Source organism: Struthio camelus, chromosome 2 (assembly GCF_040807025.1).
Source record: "Struthio camelus isolate bStrCam1 chromosome 2, bStrCam1.hap1, whole genome shotgun sequence".
Lineage (NCBI taxonomy): Eukaryota > Metazoa > Chordata > Aves > Struthioniformes > Struthionidae > Struthio > Struthio camelus.
In genome coordinates, this window is record NC_090943.1 from 153,711,865 (window position 1) to 153,734,637 (window position 22,773).

General features: G+C 41.0%; 1 protein-coding gene across 1 annotated transcript; it reads right to left on the reverse strand.

The window, feature by feature from the left end:
• Nucleotides 1-2,816: 2,816 nt before the first annotated feature.
• KCNV1 (potassium voltage-gated channel modifier subfamily V member 1) lies at nucleotides 2,817-13,677 on the reverse strand. Its single transcript, XM_068933139.1, has 4 exons — nucleotides 13,582-13,677; nucleotides 12,029-12,737; nucleotides 9,719-10,245; nucleotides 2,817-4,249 (listed from the first exon to the last, which is right to left on the reverse strand). The coding sequence occupies exons 2-4, from the start codon at nucleotides 12,508-12,510 to the stop codon at nucleotides 3,738-3,740; spliced, it is 1,521 nt and encodes a 506-aa protein (XP_068789240.1). The 5' UTR covers nucleotides 12,511-12,737; nucleotides 13,582-13,677; the 3' UTR covers nucleotides 2,817-3,737.
• Between the last annotated feature and the right edge of the window lie 9,096 nt (nucleotides 13,678-22,773).

Sequence of the window (22,773 nt, forward strand, 5' to 3'; positions counted from 1 at the left end):
TAAAGATCACAGAATCACAGAACAGCTGAGGTTGGATGGTGACTCTGAAGATTGTCTGGTCCAACCCCCAGCTCAAGGAAAAGTCAGCTACAGTAGGTGGCCCAAGACTGTGTCCACTCAGGTTTTGAATATCTCTAAAACTGGAGAGTCCACAGCCTCTCTGAATAACCTCCTCCAGTGCTCACAGAATCACAGAATGGTTTAGGTTGGAAGGGACCTCTGGAGCTCATCTAGTTCAACCTCCCTGCTCAAGCAGGGTCACCTAGAGCATATTTCCCAGGATCACATCCAGATGGGTTTTGAATATCTCCAGGGAAGGAGATATCACCCTCAATCACCCTTACATTACCAAAAAAAAAAAAAAAAAAGTATTTCTTAAGTTTGAATGCAATTTCCTGTATTTCAGTTTGTGTCCACTATCTCTTATCCACTGGCACCACTAAGAAGAGTCTGGCTCTGTCTCCTTTATTCCCCCCACATCAGGTATTTACACACATTGATCAGATCTCCCCTAAGCCTTCTCTTCCCCAGGCTGAACATTTCCAGCTCTCTCAGCCTCTCTTCATCCGAGAGATGCTCCGGTCCCTTCATCATTTTAGTAGCCCTTCACTGGACTCACTCCAGTAGTGCCATGTCTCTCTTGTAGCGGGGAGCCCAGCACTGGACATAGCACCAGTGCTGAGTAGAGGGGAAGGATCACATCCCTCGGTTGCAGCCCAGGACGCTGGTGACCTTCTTAGTATGGAGAACAACAAAGAAAGATTTTTAGCTCTGCTTACAAAGTTCTGGTGGTGTTGACCACACTGTCCTGAGTGCTATCCCAGAGCACTGGCAAACAAGATTTTTCAGATTATTAATTTACACTGTAGTCTATGATACCACGTTTTGATTACCATTGTTTCCTGTACTAGTAAATCAAGATTAGTGCAGGTTTGCTTACAAGTTTAGCAGTTACCTATCCTTTGATAACAGTTTTACTTAGTGGTTTAAGCCAAAACACTGAATTTTCGACCAGTGTTACTGATGTTCCGACACATGATCCTTTCTATCATCTCTGCTGTCAAATGGTAATGGCAGAATAGATGTAAAGACAAGAGGTAGTTTCTTACTCATCTTCAGTGTGATATTCTAAAGTTAGCACAGTAATATCCTTAATTTGTTGACATAGTGGTAACTGAGCTATTTTCCAAATCTATGCTGGTAAGTACATGGTGTAGCCTCACATTTTACAATTTTAATGTTCTGTACTTTTTGTTGCTCAGTATGAATACTCTGGTCCTTCCGTCTGTAAAAGCTGAATTCAGAATTGACTTTTATTTGCAAAATAATTTTGTTAGTCTCAGCCCATAATAAGAGAGTCTATCCTGCATAAAGAAATGATTGGCAAACACTTCTTGGGGAGATGTTGAATTTAAAAATAAGAGGTCTGAAAATAGAAGCCTAAGCAACTACTGAATAAATTCTCAGCCACCTTTCCCCACGGGCATTTCTAGGAAACTTTATCTCCAGAACTCGTGAAAGGAGTGAATCAACTGATACATCCCAGAACATTTCTCTCTTTCCTTTGCAACCTTCATAAAAAGCACAGGCTGCGATAAAAGAAGCCTTTCCCTATAGAGAATCAGTCATCTATCTAACTGCATTTCCTTTTTCAAATAGACATCAGATGCTGTACAAAGAAGCACAAAAGACATTACAAAATAGCCTTCCCACAATAAAAGCTTCTTCCTAATTCTCTATAATTAGAATGACTTTTGAATAAGAAACAGCCTGTACGATTTGTGCAGCCTGAGAGACATCCTGCTCCAAGAAACTATGAAATAATAACCTAGAGTGGGCTGCACTGAACCTTTCACTGTAGAATTAGTTTTGTCGCCTGGACATCAGTGGGAGCTTTGTCATGGGTTCATAGAGCATTTGGACAAAAGGAAACACTGTGATAACATAGTTTGATCTCTGCGCAATACAGACCACACATCTGATCTATGAATTTTCACACCTCGACAGTTTTGGGGAGAGCAAGACAAGCTCTTCTGGCCTCGAATGGTTTCCTTTGGCTTCTACCTGACCCAGGCACCTGCTGTACACGCTGCTTTGTTCCCAGATCCAAATGCCGACTGATAATGGTTGACAAATCGGAAAAAGTTTCATGCTGAAAGTCTGCTCAGTTTGTATCCAGGCTGAAACCTTTTAACATTTTGCTTGCTGCATTACGTTTACAACATCGTTTATAGTGAATGGAAGGAAAACATACTAATATATCAAAACAAGTATTATTCAATGTTTACTAATAGCAGGTTATTTCAGCCATTCATATACTCTCAAGGGGAACTTAAAACCATCTAACAAATAAATACTTTATCAAATTATAGAATTTAGAGTTAATAGATCTCCTTTTTTAGTGAGTATGCTGAATTGTACGTCAAAATTAAATAACACTTATGCTTATATTGCCAATAAGAAACATGAAATGACTGAGGTCATTTATTTTTAATTTGCTATTGAGTTTTATACATAATGTGGCAATGTCCTAGTCTCGGATGCTGAAATCAGATTAAAGTAAAACTTTACTTGCTAAGAATAATAACAGGGAACTGCAGAGCTGAGGGATGGGAAACGAGCAAAAATAGCTTTGTTTGATTTAATTTGGGGCTTTAATTACTGCAATAGTTTTAGTGTCTAGTCCAACAATTTCTCATTTTTTCCCTTGGAACAAAAGTTTTTGATGAAGGATTTTTCTAATAATGCTTGGCTAAAGATTATTAATTTATTAATAAACTTTAATAATTTATTAATTTAAATCTGGCCCACTCAAAATGATTATCTACTGATTTTCACTGGAGACAGAGAAACCAGTAGCCTGTAACCTTTCACCATTTCTGCGTCTTTTGATAGTCACCAATGACTTTTCTTAAGCACAAAGTTACTTAACAATTTTTTCTCCTCCATCATTACTGATGCTGCAGGTTCTAAAGATGAGATTTTAAGTTCAACATGCTCTAAAATTGAGTGCATGCTTAGCTAGACAAATAAGTTACGAGAATCAAACCACAAGGAGAAGGTTTGGGTTTAAATTTAGTCTGTAAATGACTTATGCTGTAAAGGTAGTATTAGCCCCTGCAACTTCTAGAGTAACCAGAGAGGATGCTCTGAATTTTGGCACCTATATCATGACTATTTTTAGACTTTGCGAAGATCTTGCATCTGCTTAATACTTTCACCCATCTTCTGATACTCACTATGTGTCTTCTCTTGAAATGAGGAAATTCTCCCTCTCTTTCATGCAAATGCAGAAGATGGGGATAAGAAAGGAGGCCAAGATGAATCTCATAATAGGAAAGTCAACATAAACATATTCAATATTTTACTCCAATAGATTCTCTTTTCTGATTTTCTTAATCGCTTTGATTTTCATTTTCCCCCTGCAAATACAAATCTTAAAATTCTTTAAAATTCAAAACACCATTACATTTTTGGCTAAGACTTTATTATTATACATCAGCAAGAACACAAAATCCAAAGACAACCCTGCAGGTTTCAGAGCCCCTTGAGAGCTTCCATATTTTGAATTCTGCCTTTTGCATATACTAGTTATCTCAGTCTGTCAAAGTAAGTAAAACTCCAGCTTGAAAAGCAAATACACTGTGTGTCAAATAATAACAATAATTAAAAAAGAGATGCTTAATACTACATTTTCAAAGTAGTCTATTTGCCATACAACGCTAAATAACCTAAAGTCAAAACCAAAAATCATCTCCTCCACTGCTCCTTGTACTTGTTCTCTCTCTGCTTTTTAACCGTAACATATCCATGACACTGCGTGCATATACATCTCGCAAATTAACATTGATATTTGAGTCACTGGATGAGTTCTTTGTGAGTTTCTTCAAAGCATCACGCTGCCGAAGAGCAGCTTCTTTTATTTTCAGTGTAAAGTAACAAGCAGAAAAACGGTCATTTATTATAGCTATTGGCAAAGCCAAAACCAATATTCCTGATAGTATACACATAAAGGCCACTACTTTACCAATGGTAGTGTCTGGTCGAATGTCACCATAACCGACAGTTGTCATGGAAGTTGTTGCCCACCACCAAGCACCAGGTACACTTGTGAAAGTTGTGCCTGGCACACCTTGCTCAACAAAGTACTCCACAGTGGAAAATATGGAGATTCCTACAGAAAGAAAAAGCAGCAAAAGGCCAACCTCCTCGTAGCACTGTGCAATAGTCATTCCAAGAGACCGCAAGCCTGAAAGACAAGAAATGCTGTCAATAGGTTGCTACATGTAGCTGTCTTTATAACTTTGCAAAACATCTCTTATTTGAAAGCTGACTGCCTTATGCTTTTGCTTTGGCTACTAGTAAACATGCCAAAAGACAAAGGGGTGCTGATCTTTCCCACTACTGGGAAAATGTGATTTAAAAAGAAACAGATTAAAACGTTAGATTGAACCACTGACATCATTTGAATATCCATAAGATAGAGCATGGGAATTCTCCTCATTAATTACTGTTTGAACTACAGCATACGATTTAGAAAAACTACCCAAACTTGATTTAAAAATTGACCGCAATGGAGGATCTACCACAATTTTCAGTTAAGGTGTCCATTTAAAAATATACTGAAATCATCTGCTCCCTACTTCCCATCTGAATGTGACAAGCTCCTATATTCCAATTATTGTCATTTTTTGTCAGACTGAGTAGCCCTCTGTCGTCAAATTTCTGTTCTCAGGTGTGTGCTTAGAGCCAATTCAGTCATCCATTTCCTTGCTGTGTGCTAAGGACTGTTTTTGATCCTTTTACAGTTCTCATAGACTCTCTTTGAACCTTCCCACCAACCTCTAAACATCTTTCTTTAACTGTAGATATCAAAACAGGCACCATGTTTCAGCAGCAGCTGCACTTGTGCCAAAACTTGAGGTGACAGCACCTCCCAGTTCAAACATCATTGCACTGTAAATTCTCTGACGTCCTGCATCAGTCCCATCGCCCGTGAGCTGGGCAGGGAGTTCATGCGCAGCTGACCATTCTCCACAACCCGCCGTGCTCCTTTTAGAGCTGCTGCCTCAAGCTAAACTGCTGACAAACAAAGCAGGGAAGTAAATCCATAACAGTGCAATGGATAAATGCTGCACACATAAAGAAGGGAAATAAAAGGGCACCAGCTCCACTGAGATACATGGCAGACCGGGATTATCTTTGGAATTGCAAGTGATTTTGGATTTTTTTTTAATCTGATTACTTAAAAATGTGCTATGTTTTCTTTAGGGAGGAAAAAAACACAATGCTTACAAATTACCCTTCATGTGGTACCCTTATTCCTCAACCAGTGTTTGCAAAATAGCTTAGTGGAGCTCTGCTTCTGTTTGCAGACTTCATATGCCCATTGGAGTAGTTAGCAATTCGATATGCCTTAACTTCCACAATCTCAGAATAAATATGTTAACATTTTCTTCTTCCTTTTGGCTCTATTTCTTTTCCCCTTCAGCTCTAAAGGGTTTTAAAGGTTTTGTGTATGTACAACAGAGTGGAATTACCTACTAGAGTTTGTAGAGCATGTTTCCTTTTTCAGTATTTTCTTCTGTCTGCTCCAGTTAAGGCCTTAATCACATCCAGCTATATTACTGTAACTACAGCCTGTTGGCTACAATGTTTATTATAATGAAATAATTTAATTTTGCAACACAAGAGGAATAAGATGTATCAATGTAATCCTTTTTTCTATTAATATAACTGCCTCCACATTATGAAAATACACTATCTGACTAAGATTAAAGCAGTGTGAAGGCTGTGTATATGACACTTGTAAGAATCCAGATCAAACAACCCTCATATTCCAAGGAATTTAATATCATCCACTGCCCTGTAAAACTTAATATTGAACAAGGTAGAAGAATAAGTCCTTTGCAGTGACCTATAAACAAGGGGCGCCAAAAATACTGTAAAATCCAGGGTTTGCTTCTTGTGGTGGATGCTGAGAGTAAGTGAAAAAACAGTACAAGATAAACCAGGAGAGGAAGAGGGAGGAACACGGCATAAGGAGGAATAAGGAGAAACTGGGCAGTGACTGCTACCTCTTTGCACTAATGAAACCTTCAGTAAAATATTTTTCCAATAGTTAATTATTCTGACTGCTAAGGAGTCTGAATTTATCTTTATTCTTCTTAGTTCTATTATCCTCCTCAAAGAAAGATATGGAAAAAACTGGAAAAGGTGCAGAAAAGTATAATAAAAACAATTCAGTGTCCAGAAAAACGGAGCTCAAGCTGTCTCAGTTATCAGAAAGAAAACAGGTACTTAAGAACTATTTTGGTTATCAGAAAAAAAAGTACTAAAGAGCTCTTAAATTTGCTAAAGTCAAAGCAAGACACAATTCCTGGATCTTGAAGTTTAAAAAATCTCCCTATTGCCCAAAGGGACTTGAAAATACAAGACTGGTTTTCAGGAGCTTCAGTTTAGACACAGCACTTCAGTCCAGCTCAGAGGCAACCTGGCCCTGAAGGCAAGAAGCAGTCCACAGGCTTCCTCGACTTTTGCCATTAAAATTCTGAAAGTGCTGAAGTTTTGCTTTTTTTATGCATTCAGAGGCACCTCATCCTGATAAACACTCTAGTCTTCTCTCAAAAGTGCGCTCCATTGCCATTACAAGGCAGGTACTCGCTCTTCAAGGACGTGCTCTACAAGCCCATCCCAGAGAGGGACCAGCAAGGCTTCACACAAACGTGGCCACAGAGGAAGGCAACAGATGAGCATCAGAGAATTCTGAAAAAGCAGGTTCACCTATTCCTGCAGCCATTCAAATCCACTAGTTCAATATCTCAAAAGAGTCTTCTCACTCTCTAGCTACACGGTTTCTAGATAGGGATACTGCTAATTTTCGGTCTCTCCTTGACAAACTACAGCACTTTGGACAAATAACATTCACTTCAATGTAGCCCAAGTATCTCTATACCCTCCTATTAGCTGAGATCAGCTTTCAAAGAGGTAGAAATTAATCTCCTATTTCTTTGTCTCTTCCTCAGGAAAAGGGTTAATCTGCCATTTCATTAAAAATAAAGGAAAAAAGAATAGAATTGATTATTTTTCCTAATCCATTTTTATCTAATGGCAGAACCAGGCGCCTGTTCGGATCCCAGCTTTGCACAGTATTATAGGGACAATGTCCTGCTTGTGCCTGGCCACGCGTCTCTGTTTTTAAGTGGCCAGCACGTGAGGTGTTGGTGATAGATTGCTGGCTGCAGCCACACAGTTTCTTACAGCTGCTCAGTGCTGCAGCTTTTCTTCTGCTCTCATGCTCCTTTTGCCACACAAAATTGGTGACCAATGCATAAAGCTTTATCTGGTCTAAGAGTGCAGGAGCCAGAGAGAAGCCTCACTGGGAGGCAGTTTTAAGTTGCGAGAGATAAGGCAAGACAGCAGTGGACGTGTGAATCCCACCTCAAAACCCTGAGATTTATCAGGACTGCCTATGTGTGTTTAAGGAGGATGCTCTCTGTGTAGGGTAATTAGGGAGGTCCATCTTATATTAGTAACTATAGTCAATGATGTGTTTAGAACCGTATTATCAAAACTGTCTTCAGCTACATACCTCTAATGGTCAGAAATCAGGCTTCAGATCTGTTAAAGTATTTTTCTATTTTTATTCATTAGGATATTTTTCCTTAGTGGCAGCATCCGCTCTGAGAGAAGATTTGGACTGTGACTTTCTACATTTAAATGATACAGAAACTGTCAGATTTGATTTAGTGTTCTAAGCCTAAGTGACCAGCAACCCTGAACTATTACAGAAGCAAGGACAGTGATAGTAAAGCTCTTCTGAATTGCTTAAATAGATACTTTAGTTCCTTCTAATTCTGTATGTTAAAACCAGTGTTTTTAGTTCTAGTGTAAAGACAGAAGTTCACTCTCAGATTAGGAAAATGGATTTTGATAGAATTAAATAATTTCTTTTATCTAATACAGCAATTAAATTACTAAACTCTTTATGGCACTCAATATTATGATACAAGCTGATGTGGTAATATTCTAATGAATTTAACTTTAAAAATAAACAGATAAAAAAGCTGGACTATATTTGAAAGTCAGCACACCTGATGTTAACAGCTGTCAACGACTGTTAAGAAATTACTGTTAAAAGCTGTTGCAAAAAGTGGAGAATGGGCTTCTTGCAAAGCAACTGTTTTCAGTGTCTGCTGTAATAAAATTATAATGAAGCAAAACAAACTCATTGACAGACTGGATCATGTTAGCCTCCTTTCAACTGCTTTCTAAGGAGCAGTTATGCACCAAAATAGACAAAATTTGCAGTAGGGGAGTACGATAAGATACTTCCCAAACCACTATCATATGCCTTAAGCCTACTCCCTGCCATTGGTAGGTGGGTTCACCTTACTTCAGCGGAACAAAAATAGAGAGACATGTGCTGCTGTCTCATACTGCACAACCCACTGGAGCAGGGCCAGTTCATAAAGAGGGTGGAGAGCATCCTCCATGAAATGGAGAAGCATCAACCCATTCCCTTCATGCCAGGGAACCCTGGAAGCACTGCACTGAATGCCATGTAAGAGTGACTACCACCACCTTCAGAATAGGCTATTACCAGACAGGACAGAGACCATGATTTACTCTTATGGCTCTGATTTTTCAAAGCTGAACTTTTCTCCTGTCAAATGCAGTGCCACATTCAGCACCAATTTAAATGGGAACATTACTAAGTCATTTTGAAAATGCCAAGCACTGCATAACATCACAGTTGGGGGATTATGGCTGTTATTGTGTCATGTATCCAGGTATGCGTACAACATGAAGTAGTAATAGAAAGGGGAGGGGAAACTAACCCTTTCCAACTTCTCTGACAATTTCTCACTTGAACATGTCACCTTTTATGTCTACCCTATACTACTCCAAGGGGGCAAACAGCAGTGTTCTCTCTTAGAAACGCACTCCACCTTCCACCCATTTCCTGCCTGCTGTTCACCCAAATGTCTGCCGACTTGTAAGGGGCGCTCACAAAGGGCCTCACGCTTACTGATGGGTGAAGCCTGATTAACACTTCTAGTCTGTGCTGCAGCTAAGTCCAATTCAATGAGCAGTCCCCAGTTGTCTTCAATATACAATATATATACTAATGTGTTTAAGGTAGCCAGAAAAGCCATCAATCCTTTGGTTGGTATGATTTAATTTAAACAAACTTCACGGAACATTCTCTGCCCATTAGAGTCTGATTGTTCTGGAGGTCTAAGATGTAGACAAAAACATGATATACTCATTTGCACTCTCTTTTAATGAAACACACCGTGCTAGGTAATTATAAGCTGCCCTTACTGGGCTTTTGATCATATAAAAAATGTGGGACAACAGTCACTTATTGTTTCATCCCATGTTTCCTTTCTAACTGAATCAACTGGAACATACATTTGTAAATAAAACACTGGTGAACGATTTGAAGTGTGCAGTTTCAAGATCTGTTTTTGTAAGTGTTCTGTGCAAAGAACATACACTGGCTTTATAGAGAACTAAAAGTTAACGGAGAAGTCATTCTTCATTGCCACTCAATTATCAACATCCAAAAATAAAATTTCTACAAGATGTTATTGCTAACATTAGATTGTGTAAATCGGTTAGGTAGAAATACACACAAAATGGGGGACTTGAACCAGGGACATCTGCTATAGATAGCAACAACTAGAAGTGTCACTGCCATGGCTGAAAGTACCTGTTGAATGTCTTCCCAGCTTCAACATCCGCAGAGCTCTGAGCAGTCTCAGCACTTGGACAATGCGCCCCACGTTTTCCAGTTCTTGCGAGCTCTCCCCACCACACAAACTCTCTACTAGCAGGGTGATGTAGAAAGGTAAAATAGCAAGGAGGTCTATGATGTTTGCAACACTCCTTAGGAAGCGACACCGATCTCGTGTACATAGGAACCTCAGAACAAACTCCACAGTGAACCACGCAATGCACAGGTACTCTAGGGCATCCAGGAGTGGTGGTGCCAGCCAGCTTAGCTCTACTGAAATCAAAGCCATGTTGGCAATGGACACAACAACAAAAGCCATGGATAGAGTCCCAAAAGTCCTGGCCACTGCAGAAGAGCCAGGCTTTTCCAAAACTTCCCAAAGCTTCTGTCTGACATTGGGACAGAGGCTACCGGAAAAGTCCTCTTCTTCATCTTGGGCATCCAGTTCTTCTGCATCTTTCTTGATGTCTAAGGCTTCACTCAGCTCCTTCCTCCTGAAGTACCTGTCCAGGAACCCCCCAGAGAGATTTTTAATACTGGCATGCATTTGTTGTTCTTATCCTCTACCATGTGAGGCATAAGAAGACATATGAAAGTACACTTTAAACGAACTCAGAATATCCTGATGTTAAGCACGTGGTTGAGCATTTTATTTATTTGAGACCCTATAGCATGTTCCCACTGACTTGATGTTCCTATTCCTCCACTTCACATCAGTGACCATTTGTACGTGCAGGGTATTTCCATAAAATTAGAGCAGACCAAAGATATAATCTGCATTTATTCTGGAAGGGTGTGATTTACATGGGTAGTGTTGACTGCAGTAGGATTAGGTGCACGATTAACGTATTCTTGTAAGGAATCCTGGCACAATGAGACCCTATGTTTCTAAATTGTCCTCAATTTTATGAAATACATTGCATTTTTATTACATTGGTATATATCTGTAATGCTAAAAGGGAAGGCATAATAAAAGTTATGCAGTTTATGTAAGAAGTTCTGATCAATACATGCTAAGATGACAAAACATATCATCTTACTTTCTTCAAATATTTAGATCCTCACACAATAAAGTGTGTAAACATCTTTCCTGAGTTAGTACTTCAGATTGTAAATGCATAGCTAAAAGTGCTTTGTTAGAACAAAGATATACTTACAGAACAGTTTCATGAAACAAGGACATTCTTAGAGTACAATGAAAAAATTCTTTTTTTCATATGTTTCTTGACTGCTGCAGATGTCAAGCTTTACACCAAGGGGTGAGGCAATTTTGCCTTCATCTGATGCACATTTACCCCTGCATATGCTGAAAACGTGTGTAGCAAATTGTACCACCAAAGAAGCAGGAGCTTTCAGTTGCACCCACAGGAGATGGAAGAAAGGGATCAGAACTAGGATCTAACTCTCCCAGCTGTCTAACTGGACCATGCTGGGTAGGATCTGTCTGGCATCGTTTTGTGGGCTTGTTTGTTTCTCTTTCTAATAATTTTGACACAGGTGCTTTAGATAAAGAGCATTTATACTCTTCAGAGAATTCATTTCCTCAGTACTAACAAATAAACCAGTAATACTAAAAAGAAGGCGGAGGGAAGAAAAAAATATTAACTGCAAATAGAATTAGCAGAAACATCCTGGCGATGGTTCAGTCAAAACCCACCTCGTGTCTGAGCTGCCTGTTACAATTTGTCTCCAGTGAGCCATGTTCCTGCTGCTGCTGCCCCCTCCCTGTAAGCTGCTACATCCATGTGTGATGCTTCCCATCAGGGCTGTTGGCTCCTCCTGGAGCCATGCCACCCACATGCACGCAGCCTGGCAGGTGACCACCCCCTGCTTCTGTCTCTCCAGCTGGGACCTGAAGATCCTCCAGAAGGGCAAGCATGGGGCAGGGAGGCTCCAAACCCTAGTGGCTCCAGGCCTGACTTCACATACAATCCACTCTGCCTAATACTGCCCAAAGTATTAGGCCCAAAGACAGTGCAACGACACCCCTGCTTTCACAACCCTTCTCATCTCTGGCGACATCCCTTTCTATTTTGAGCTTCCAGTACCAGTCTGAAGGTGGTATACGTGGATGCGGACCCTGCTCCTGTCAGGATCACCTCCTCCCATTTCCTATGCCCATTCAGTTCTCAAGTAGGATTCAGTAATGAATTCATCTAGAGTTGGGCATTACACCTCTTTCTTTTCCGGCCGCCTGGATCTCTCACCTGACTGTCCCCGCAAAAGAAGTCATGACTGAGCTCATCCAGCCCACACTCCCGCACTTCTCCTTTTCCCAGAACTCACCGGTCTCGACAGCAGGAATCGATGCTGAGTTCATCCAGCCCCCAGTACTGGATCTCTTGCAGGAAGGAGAGTGCACAGAGCTGCTCCATCACATGCAGTCTCCCTGTCTGGTAGTAATTCAGGATGTAGTGAAACGCCTGTGAGCTCCGGTCAAAGAAATATTCATTCTCCACTAGGTTGGCATCATCACAAAGCTCAAGAAGGCCAGAAGCCACATCCCGGGCAGCAGAGACCACTACAGCCAGTTTGCCAAGACGGGTGTCAGGGTAGCAAGACAAAGTTTGCTGGGACATCACAAAGCGGCTGCCTCCTACATTGATAGTAAAACAGTCCAAGGAGGGAATGACCTTTTGAAGCAGGGGCCCCTGCTCTTCCTCACTGGTGAAAACACTGGAGTCCAGGGAGCCCAGGGACGTGCTATTCCCTTGTTCCTCCAGGGATGCTTGGGAAGAAAGAGACATGCAGCAGGGAGGCGACTTCATCCTGTAGCTGCCAGCAGCAGCCCACACTCTCCTGGATTGAAAACACAACAGAGCTGCAGAGAATATAGCCCTGCTGGGGGTGGGCTGGGCCAGTTTTTGAGTGTGCTACTTTCAGATGCTTTCTTTACTGTCCCAGGGGCGCATCACTGTCCCCGGTTCCTTCAAATGATGCCTCCATCTGAGATAGAGGTTAAACACGGTGCTGAACAGCTCACTGCTATCTATACCTGTGATGATAAAGAAGTAACAAAGACACCTGAGACAATTTCAGCTCACCCTCTCTGCGCTGGAAGTGCCTGGCATCATCTGCCAGCGACAACCCGCAAGGCCCCTTCCACTTCAGTATTAATCTCTAACAGCTTGATCAAGCACCGATGAAGCCATGTGTGCACAAAACCCAACAAAACCCAACGCTGGCTGCAGAAGGGTCCCTGCATCGGGCCCTAAAGCTGTTTGACAGCAGCTCGACAAGGTGCTGCACCAAGCAGCAGCAGCGCCCCCTCACCCGCATGGCACAGCCACACCCCACACCCCCTCCCCAGAGGCCACCTGCCTCACAGCCCTCCCACCGCTGAGCTGGGCACCCGTTGTGTGCCCCATGGCACCCTCCTCCCCAAGCCCCCTGGCCTGCCCCACTGTGGCCCCCCTCCACCTACCCCACATGCTTCCCCTCTGCCCTCCTCCCCCCCACTCTGCAGCCTGCCCCTCTGCCAGCCCCACAGCACCCTCCACCACTTGCCACTCAGCCACCGCACAGCCTCCACTCCACCTGCCCCACAGCACCCTCCTCCCCGAGCCCCATCACCCACCCCCCCCGCCCCACGGCGCGCTCCTCCACTCCTCCACCCGCCCCACAGCCTGCCCCCGCCGGTCCCAGCAGCGCGACCGGCCCCGGGACCACCCCCCACCCCGGCCGCCGCCCTCGCACTTGGCCGCGAGCCGCTCCCGCAGTTGCCCGCCCGGCCGCGGCCGCAGCCGCGCAGCGGCCCCTGGGCGCCCCGGCTGGGGCTGGGGCAGCCGCCGCTCCGAGCCCACCGCGGCGGCGCAGCGCGGGGGTCCGCGGCGCCTTACCTGCGGCTGCGGCCGCGCCCGCCGCCCCCTCGGAGCCTCCCTGTGCCCGCTGCCCCGGCTCCAAACTTCTGGGCAGCGCCGGAGCGCCTCCATGGCGGGGCGTGTACGCGCTGCGGGGGGAGCGAAGGCGGGAGCGCAGGGGCTGCGCGCTCGTTGCGCGGCGCCGCCGCCTTCTGCTGCGTGTCCCCCGCCGGGGGGGCGGCCCGGCCCGGCCCGGCGAGGCGGCTCCCCCCGCCTGCCGGCCCCGAGCAGCCCGGCGGCGGCGGCGGCGGTGGGGACCCGCGCTCGGCGCGCTGCCCCGGGCGGCCGGCCGGCGCTGCTGCGCGGCACCTGCGCCCTGCCCGTGGGCTCGTCCAAGGGACGGAGCAAATTCACACCCGGAACACACGCTTCTACAAGTAAATCCACTAAATAATTTTGAGGGCCAACCCCTAACACTCTTAATATCCGTATAATTAAAAAAAAGAAGTCTCTGAAGGTATCTCCATTTATGCCCGTGACCAAAAGTCAACGGTCACTCAAGTGAAACAGACATCGTAAAGGCCAGGCAATACACGTGAACGTGTGTATTTTAACTTAGCTGCCTTGAGTCTTTTTTCAGAAATGCTGGAATACCTTTTGCATCTTCCTATGTTGATTGTAATTCCTCAATAAAAGAGTGCAAGAGTTATATCTGCCCCGTTAATATTTTACCTCTTCTAATAGGAAACAATTATTTCTAGCAAATTATAAATTATTCACTTTGCTTTTTTTTTGCTGACTCTTATTCTGAGCTAAGGCAGGCAGCTGCCTCCTTTGCCTACCCACGCTGCATTAGAGAGGAAGTAAAGGAAGTATTTTTTTACTTACCTGCTGGGAAGTAAAATTCTGTTGTACAAAAAACGTGGCTTTGTATGTCATGCCACAGACTTTTGATCACCTGTCACTTGAATTAAGTGCAACTGTGTACAATTGCACAGTACTTACATTTATTTCACAAAGATTTTCTAACAGTTCATCTTTTGGATACCAGTAATCTTCTGTACTTAAATAATGATGAACCAAATATTTACTGAATTGCAACAGAGCAACACCTGAAGTAATCCTTCTGCATTCCTACTCAGCACTTAGCTGGAATTGGAATCTGTTCTAGTGTACTGTTCTTTAAAAAAAACTTTTCATCAATTGGAAAAAATCCAATGAAGAACAGCAAGAGTAGGACTTGGAAGACATGGCCCAAGGAGAAAAAGTAGGGTGGGTTAGCTTACCATGGAGGAGAATGGGGTGTTATTAACAGTCTTCAGATACATAAAAGGCTACTGCAAAGCTGAAGGGTATAATCTGTTCTCCGTGACCTCACTGGACAAGCATAGACATAGTGGGGTTGAATGACAGCAAAGAGATTTAGGGTAATGATTAGGAGGATTTCAGCTGTGAGGATGATGAACAGGTTGTCTGTCGCTGGTGGTCAAAGAACTGACTGGACAAAGATCGATCAGGAATAACAGCAGTTTGGCATACCATTTTCTGAAAAAAAAATTGAAAAAAAATTCAGTGAATAATGGAAAAAACATGAATTCACTTCTGCTCTTCCATCCAAACTCTCAACTACTGTTGTGAAGCCTGCTTCCAGGTATAGCCCATTTTTAGTCTGCCTAATTGCCATTCAGCAGTGCAGTTCCTGTGATGTATAGCTCTTAAGCCAGCACTTAATTATGAGTAAGAGTAATCATAATTTAAAAAATCATTAAAAAGACCATCAGTAATGAGAAGTAAGTACTTCACAACTGCAAGATGTCTTATTGAAATAGACCTGTAATTCTTCAGTCATAAAACCATTCCCTCAACCTCATTTCAGACTACTCTTTTCAGCAGCTGTTCTCTCTGTTAGCAGGAACTACTCTTCCAGGTGTATTTTCTCCATTGGTGTATGTCACGCTTTCTACGCTTGCTTGTCTTGACTTTGCTAACATAACACCCCTCCCCCCCACCAACATTGTCAGCCTGCTCCTTATTCCAGTGTGATATGTGGTCTGAAAGCAGCCCCCTGCCTCTACCATGCCTCAAGGCTGTGCTTTTGCGGTTAGTCCAGGTCCACTGGTATATCCAAGACTCTGTCTAAAAGTTTTGCTTTTGTCCAGTTAAAGTGGGTATCTAATTCACACCATCATTAAAACTAGAAAAAGCTTGTTCTGAAAATACTCTGATGTGTAAATTTTCTGCATGCATATAAGACTCTGAGAGATCAGGTTATTTTCTGTTTACCTGTGTCATTTATGGAGTAATGACCATATGAAGGTGTGTATATATATATATATATATATGTATATATAAATATATATATATGACCTCAAAGTTAAATTTTTATCTGATTATCAAGTGTTCATATTGTCTCCAAAGTGACAGAGGTGCACTTCTCTCCAAGCCATTTATTAAGGTTATGCTTTACATCAATTTTGTGCGATGGATATGCATTCTAAACACTCACTTCTCATCACAGGAAATCAGCATAATCCACACACTTCCATGATGGTGTCAATTCACATCACTAGAAAATGGGGGTTAGTAGAAGTAGTTTCACAAAAAATATTATTTAATTAGATAGATCTGGGCATAGTGTGGTATCTGAGTTCTGAGTTCTAGCTCTCTGGTAGTTGTAAATTTAGATTTTTATTAAGAAAGAGCTTTCAGAAATAATTCAGAGGAAAATATCTTATAAGTAGCAAGGCTCAAAAATAGAGCCTTATTTATTTATTTTTATTTTTCTCTCCTAGAAACACAGGAAACATGGACTACTGGTCCGTTTTCATTTCCTGGGGGACTCAGCTATTTGTTGTTCCTGCTCGTTTGTACACCTGGAACCAAAGCAACAGCTTTCATAATTTTATCATTCCCTTGGCAAATCCGTTCAGGCAACTGTATTCTTTTTCCATTGAAGTGGTGGCAAAAATTAATTTAGCAGTACAAAGAGAGAGTCATTTGGACTTATAAACTCTGCCAGGGAAGGGCTGCTTCTGAAGTGAACCATGAATGTTTCCAAGGCTATTTGGCTCACGGAATTTATAACATTGAATAGGATCAAGTCTATTTAGTTTGGAGATGTGGTTCAGACTGAAGGGGTTACACAGTACTGTACTGCCGGGACAGAAATGTCCGTAACAACTGACTGATAGTGACATATGTCTGAACTACCACCTTTACCAGTGCTCGTGCTGATATTTCACTGGTATGATACCACTGACAGAAGAAAGAGATTTGCTTATTTCAAAAAGAGTACAGAGAATTTTTTTCTGGAATGCTGAAATGTGAGATACAACCCAGTATGTCTGTTGTGGGAGTTGAAAAATTTGCTTCAGCAGAAAACCAGCTGTTACAAAAACCTCTTTTATAATATGTTTTCCTGGTCTCCTCTATTTCTTGTGTTGAAAGCTGTGATTTTATGACAATTTTGTAGATGCTTTTTACAGCTAGGATGATTGTAATACAGGAAAAAGCTGGGATGTACCTCCCAAAATTTGTCCTTGTCTTTTCAAATACCCTTGATTCTGTTCTCATAGAAGTAATGCTCCAGAATCAACTGATTTTAAGTTACTAGGGTATCTTATGCATCATATTTCCAAATTGTTAAGGTGTTTTGATCTTATATATTAGTCTGTATTTGGAATGTAAGACTGAGGTAACTGTCCTAGGTCTTATGTGGTAGAACAGGAGGTTAGGAAAAGATCATGACAAGTACGACATATCTAGAGAGAACCTACCCAAGGAATATCTTCATAGTTTCCAGCAGCACAGGGACTTGATGAGCCAGAGGCTGCATCTCGTCTGACATGTTTAATAACATTTTATGACTCTCCAAATCCATTTTTGAACCCCTTTCTGTTTTGATACTGTAACACTATGCAAGGATCTCTGCAATTTAACTCTGCACTGTGTGAAAGAACAATTCCTTTTTTTTTTTGTCTGAACCTGTTACTGTGCAGTTCCATTGAGTCTTCCTTTGTTCTTGTGCTATACGTGCCGGATAACTGGGTCTTACTTGTGTTTCCAACACCATTCATGATTTTGTTGGTATCTGCCGTAGTGTAGTTTCTATGGAAGTGATAAGTTTCAAGAATATAACTGTAAGGGATAGCTTTTTATAGGCATCCAAGCTTTGTAAGTAACACATAACATAAAGGGTTAAAATTAACGGATTTTGATGGGTTCAGTATTTTGTCATTTGTCCATTACAGACTTTGGACTCTAGGCAGCCCATTGAACTCTGAGTTTCATTACATTCGACACTATACAAAATCCATATAATAAACTCAATTCCCTTGACATAAATTAAGAGTAGCTTCCCTAAAATGATGGTGCTAATGGCTAGACTCTCTGCTGAATCCTCTCCTTTGGTTAGTACAGAATTATAGACTCTTCGTGAGTCAGCTGTGGTTCCTTTACAGACTAGTTATGTGAAGCCCAGCCTCCCTTAGGTCCTAGTAGCCTGGGAGCTACTGTAACCGCAGTCCAGCAATAACAGAGGAAAGAAGAACTGAAACCTAGAAATTCTCTAGACAACCTTATTCTATTTTCTTGGCAAATGAAGTAAGAGCTTATTAGAACAGCTTTATCCCAGCCAGGATTATTCTGCCTTTCTTGTGGAAATGGTCCAACTGAAACCAGACAGATTTCACTCTTTTTGAGCTGGCTGAGTAGCACAGACAGATCAGAAGAATACATGCAGTTTGGTCCACATTGTGTGAAAACACTTCAAGAGCAAGGAATCAGGGCTATGTTAAGAAAGCTGTTTTCGGTATCTTTGAGCACTACCCACTTTCAGAACCTATTTATTTTCTTGCCTTTTACAATGTAGTAGGAAGTAAAAAAAGAGGTGCTAGGGAGGTAGCTCTGTAAAGCAACCTACACACATGAGCAGTTTTTATTGAAAGTAAGGGCTAACTTTATGTACAACGACTGCCTAGACAGGCATGTTCATGTTTTCTACTGAAACTGTAATGGAAATAGATTTATAACGTATAAAACAGTTTAAGAAACAGTGTATGTAATGCTAGGCTGAATGTTATGCTACCTTTGTTTTAAGTAGATTGGTAAAGAAGGGATTTAATAAGAATTCTCAAATTTTAATATTAGCTGCAGTATGCCAAATATCCCAAAGTCCTCAAGTCCTCAGAGATAAATAAAACATATGCAATCAGACCTGAACATTGACCTGCCTAATGCATTTTTTAGGAGCTATTAACTCCTTTCTCCTATCATAGAACAGATGCAACCCAGCCAAGGATGATTACATACAAATGTCAAGAGGAGGAACACTTTTTTTAAATAAAGCCATGGTCTGTTACTTCAAAGGACAGCTTCAGTGGCTTAGTATTCAAAATAATGCCTTATTTTTAAAAAATAGTAAAGCAGAACAAAAAGAGTGAAGCCAGAAATATTCAACACAGGATCTTTAAGCTGAGATACATTCATACTCTCAGAGCCAGAAGCAACTTGTGAAAAGAACCTTTTCAGTCCTCAGCAAAAGAGATTAATTTTTAGTTATTAAGTGCATGCAGTGTTCTAGGTGCTTTTTACCCAGAATTACTTGCTTTATTCAGCAGTTAACCTCACTGCTTGATCAGCCAAAGCAAAGCTTTTGGTCCATTCCTTAAACTCTAAATTACTTGTCCTTCAGGTTAAATTGCTAATTTGACAAATGTCAGTTCCTCTCTGCTAGCTATTGGGGTAAACTTTGCAGGCTTTAAATTCCTGTTGTATTCATTCTTTTCTTTAGCCTGTTCCAATAACTACTTTACAGTGTTAAGGTTCTTCACTAGTTTCTCTTTTGCTAATTTATGAGGCTTAAACTTCTACTTTCCTTCAAGATGACGTCCAAGAGTGTCTCACCTTATTACTTGGCCTCTTTCTTTGGCTGTATCTCAGCTGACTTGCAAGTGCTTGCTGGAGTGCATCTCAGGCTGCTGATCTCTAGTCATTGACATGAGGACCTGTTTGAACTGTGTTATGGGTCCTATCTGGCTTGCGTGTCCTTTTAAGGGAAACCAAAATGAAAGTGAATATGAGGTGGATCAATACGGACTTTAGGCATGCATTGGATGCACAGTTGGACTAGAGAAGCTGGAATTTTTTACATATCTCACAGTCTAGACATGATTTCAGTGTATAATTTCTGTAAATGTTTACTAATGATGCTTCAGTGCTAGATGTTAGCTGCTCTCGTGATTGCTTTACCACTTGTTCCCTTCTAGCTGCGTGCCCTGCAATTTCTACCTGAAAAAAAGTCTTAATGTTTCACAATATTCTCTCTCAAATCCTTTCTTATGACATTTCTATTCTGCTTCCTACAAGATGTAACTTATAAAAATTACACCTTTGTTTTAGATTATGCCCTTTTACAGTACTTGTGTTCTATGCCTGTTTGTGCATCTATGCCTGCTGTGCTGTCCAGCTCCTCGACAGGAAAAAACAGTTTCTGATTAGGTTCTAGATATAAATTCCTTACAGCGGTTATATAGAGTAAAAGTGAAAAAGAGGTAGTTAAATCTTTTGTAGAGAGAGACCTTCCCTCTGGAATTTCAAACCAACACTGATGTTCACTGCTCAAATCCAGACTCTTCTCCATGGACGCTTGTTACGTTCTCATATATAACTTGACATCATTAACGCTAACAGCACCACAGCATGTTTTCTCAGGATGGCACATTTGTTTATAAGGTAAGGAGAGGAACACAGAAGACTGCATATAATAACACCACCTACTGCCACAGTGTTATATTTGGCTAGTAAAAGCTATGGAAAAAGTTGTGCTCACTCTTCCCTTCAGAAACTGAAAAACTTCTCCAGCTATTCCCATTTTTTTCTTATCCAGCATTGATGTTTTGATGACTTTTCATTGCTCTTATTGGACCAGAAGAACCACTTCTGTAAATTACATTTCATGGTGAGACCTCTGTATGGAGACTTGGTGAAGTCAGCGAGGCTCTGAGATCTGAAGATCTGAAAGATCTTACAAAGAATTTTGCATATCTTTAATTTTATGCACTTTATTGTCTCACCTACTTCAAGGTAGTCCTATATCTATGTAGTTCAATAGCTGAGAAGGGAAGAGTGCAAGACAGAAAAATCTCCTAGTTAGGGACTTAACTATTCTAAGGAACAATGTGTAATGTTGAGTATAGCAAATGAGTAACACATAAAGTAGTATTAATAATACAGTGCAATACCACAGTTGAGTGTACAAAAGAAAACATTTTATTTTTCACATGAAAATATTGGGAGGGTTCTTTACTTAAATGTTGTATGTGTAAGTCCATTGGTATTAATTAAAATTAGGCTTTTTGAGAAACTATTTCATTGTTAACATCATATCTTAGCAAAGATGGAAGGCCACCCTCTTTTAAGTTTCAAACATCTCTCGAGCAATAAAATTTATGAAAGACATTGGCTCCAGAATCTGTGAATGTTCATTTTATTATGCAATGCATTGTGATCTACTTTTGGCATACTGGATAATAAAAATACCTTTTTTTCCATAGGCTTTAATTTAGTGCTTATTATTTGTCCCAGTTATAAAAGGATAGAAAGTATAACAGCCAATAGCAGACATATCTTAAAGAAATGATGCAATCAGTTCCAATTTATTAAAATATTACCTACTATTATATAAATCAGAGACAGTCTCTCACCTATACTTCCTATGGAAAATAGTTATTTTAGAGAAAACTAACCATTTTTTGTTAAGATTTATATAGCACCAGCAAAGTTACCTCTGGCAGCTTTAAAGTATTAATTGAGCCATTCATAAAACTTGTACATTGCAATTAATTTGTATATTTGCACTAAAAGAAAAAGATTCAGTCCATCTCTCTAGGTATTTAACAATTCAGTCTTCGTCCCTCATAGGCATAATAACTGAGCACCCTATAAGAAACAGGAGAACCAGAACAGGCATGTCTTCATACGGAAAAATCATCTTCATAGAAACAACTTTAGATGATTTCATACTGTGCAAAAGAGAAACATGTTCAGGCAATTTCATCTCCACTGCTACTCTATTGACCTTAAGTGGGCTTCCTTTTTCCCCACAATAGTGCTGCAAGCATTTTACGTATTGAGTAATTTTCTTAATTAATAATGCCAAAAAAACTTATTTGGCTTAGTATGTAAAGTGACTGTTCACCAACTCTTTATTCATTCGAAGTGGGTTAAGAGCCTCTAAATTTACAAAGCTGATTTGAGCTTATTAGCTAGCCTCATGTATATCACTGTAGTAAGAATAATTCGTTTTGCTAGAGGAACTGTGGTTCTTAAGTGGCTATTATGTGCAAATTGACTGCCTGCGTTTGTGACCAACCACATAATTGACCAACTCTGTCTGTCTATGAAAAGCAGAGGTCTCTTTGCTCTGCTAGTCACCTGTAGCCACTTTTAGTCAATGAAGAGAAATAAGAGCATCAAAGGAGCAATTCATTAGCTATGTTTTACACATCTACTTTAGGATGGAATGAATCACACCTTATCAAGGTCCATTTGTCTCCATTGGCTCTAAGCAAAGTCTAGACAACCAGCTGAGATGCAGATACCTACATTGCAGATTTCTATAGTTTTGTCAGATGAATCTGAGTCTAGATTTTTTTCCTTTTTTTGTATTTTTTATGTTTTTGTAAAATAAAGTACTCCTTTACTAACTACCTAAATCAATGTAGTTATTAACAATTGTTTACCAACACAAAAAAATACTGCACCACACACACATTCTAGTAACTATGAAAATACTTTGTACTTTTGAAATAACATCTTTTAGTCTGGCGTCAGGAATCTAATTTCTGCCCTGTACAATTAGGCTGTACTTTATTGTTCTGGTAGACACACCAGGACATTTCATGCTTCCAGCTGGCTGAATGTCTCTGAGAGATCCGTATGGGAGTAGACGACAAAGGGGTGAACTTCACTGGAGAGACATTCATCGCTGCTGGTGCAGAGTAGGGAAAGCGTGTATGCTGACTTCTTCGCTTGTGCGCCGGAATTTATTTGTGGTAGGGAAGTAGTCCTTGTTCCCTGGAGAGCTTTAGGAATGCAATTCTGAGAAAACTGCCATGGGCTGAAACAGGCATTGTTTCTCAGTCTGAACCTTTCACATTTGCAGGAGCAGTACCTTATTAACTAGCCACTGTAAATTTTCCAAGTTTTTTTACCAGGTCAATAACATGACCT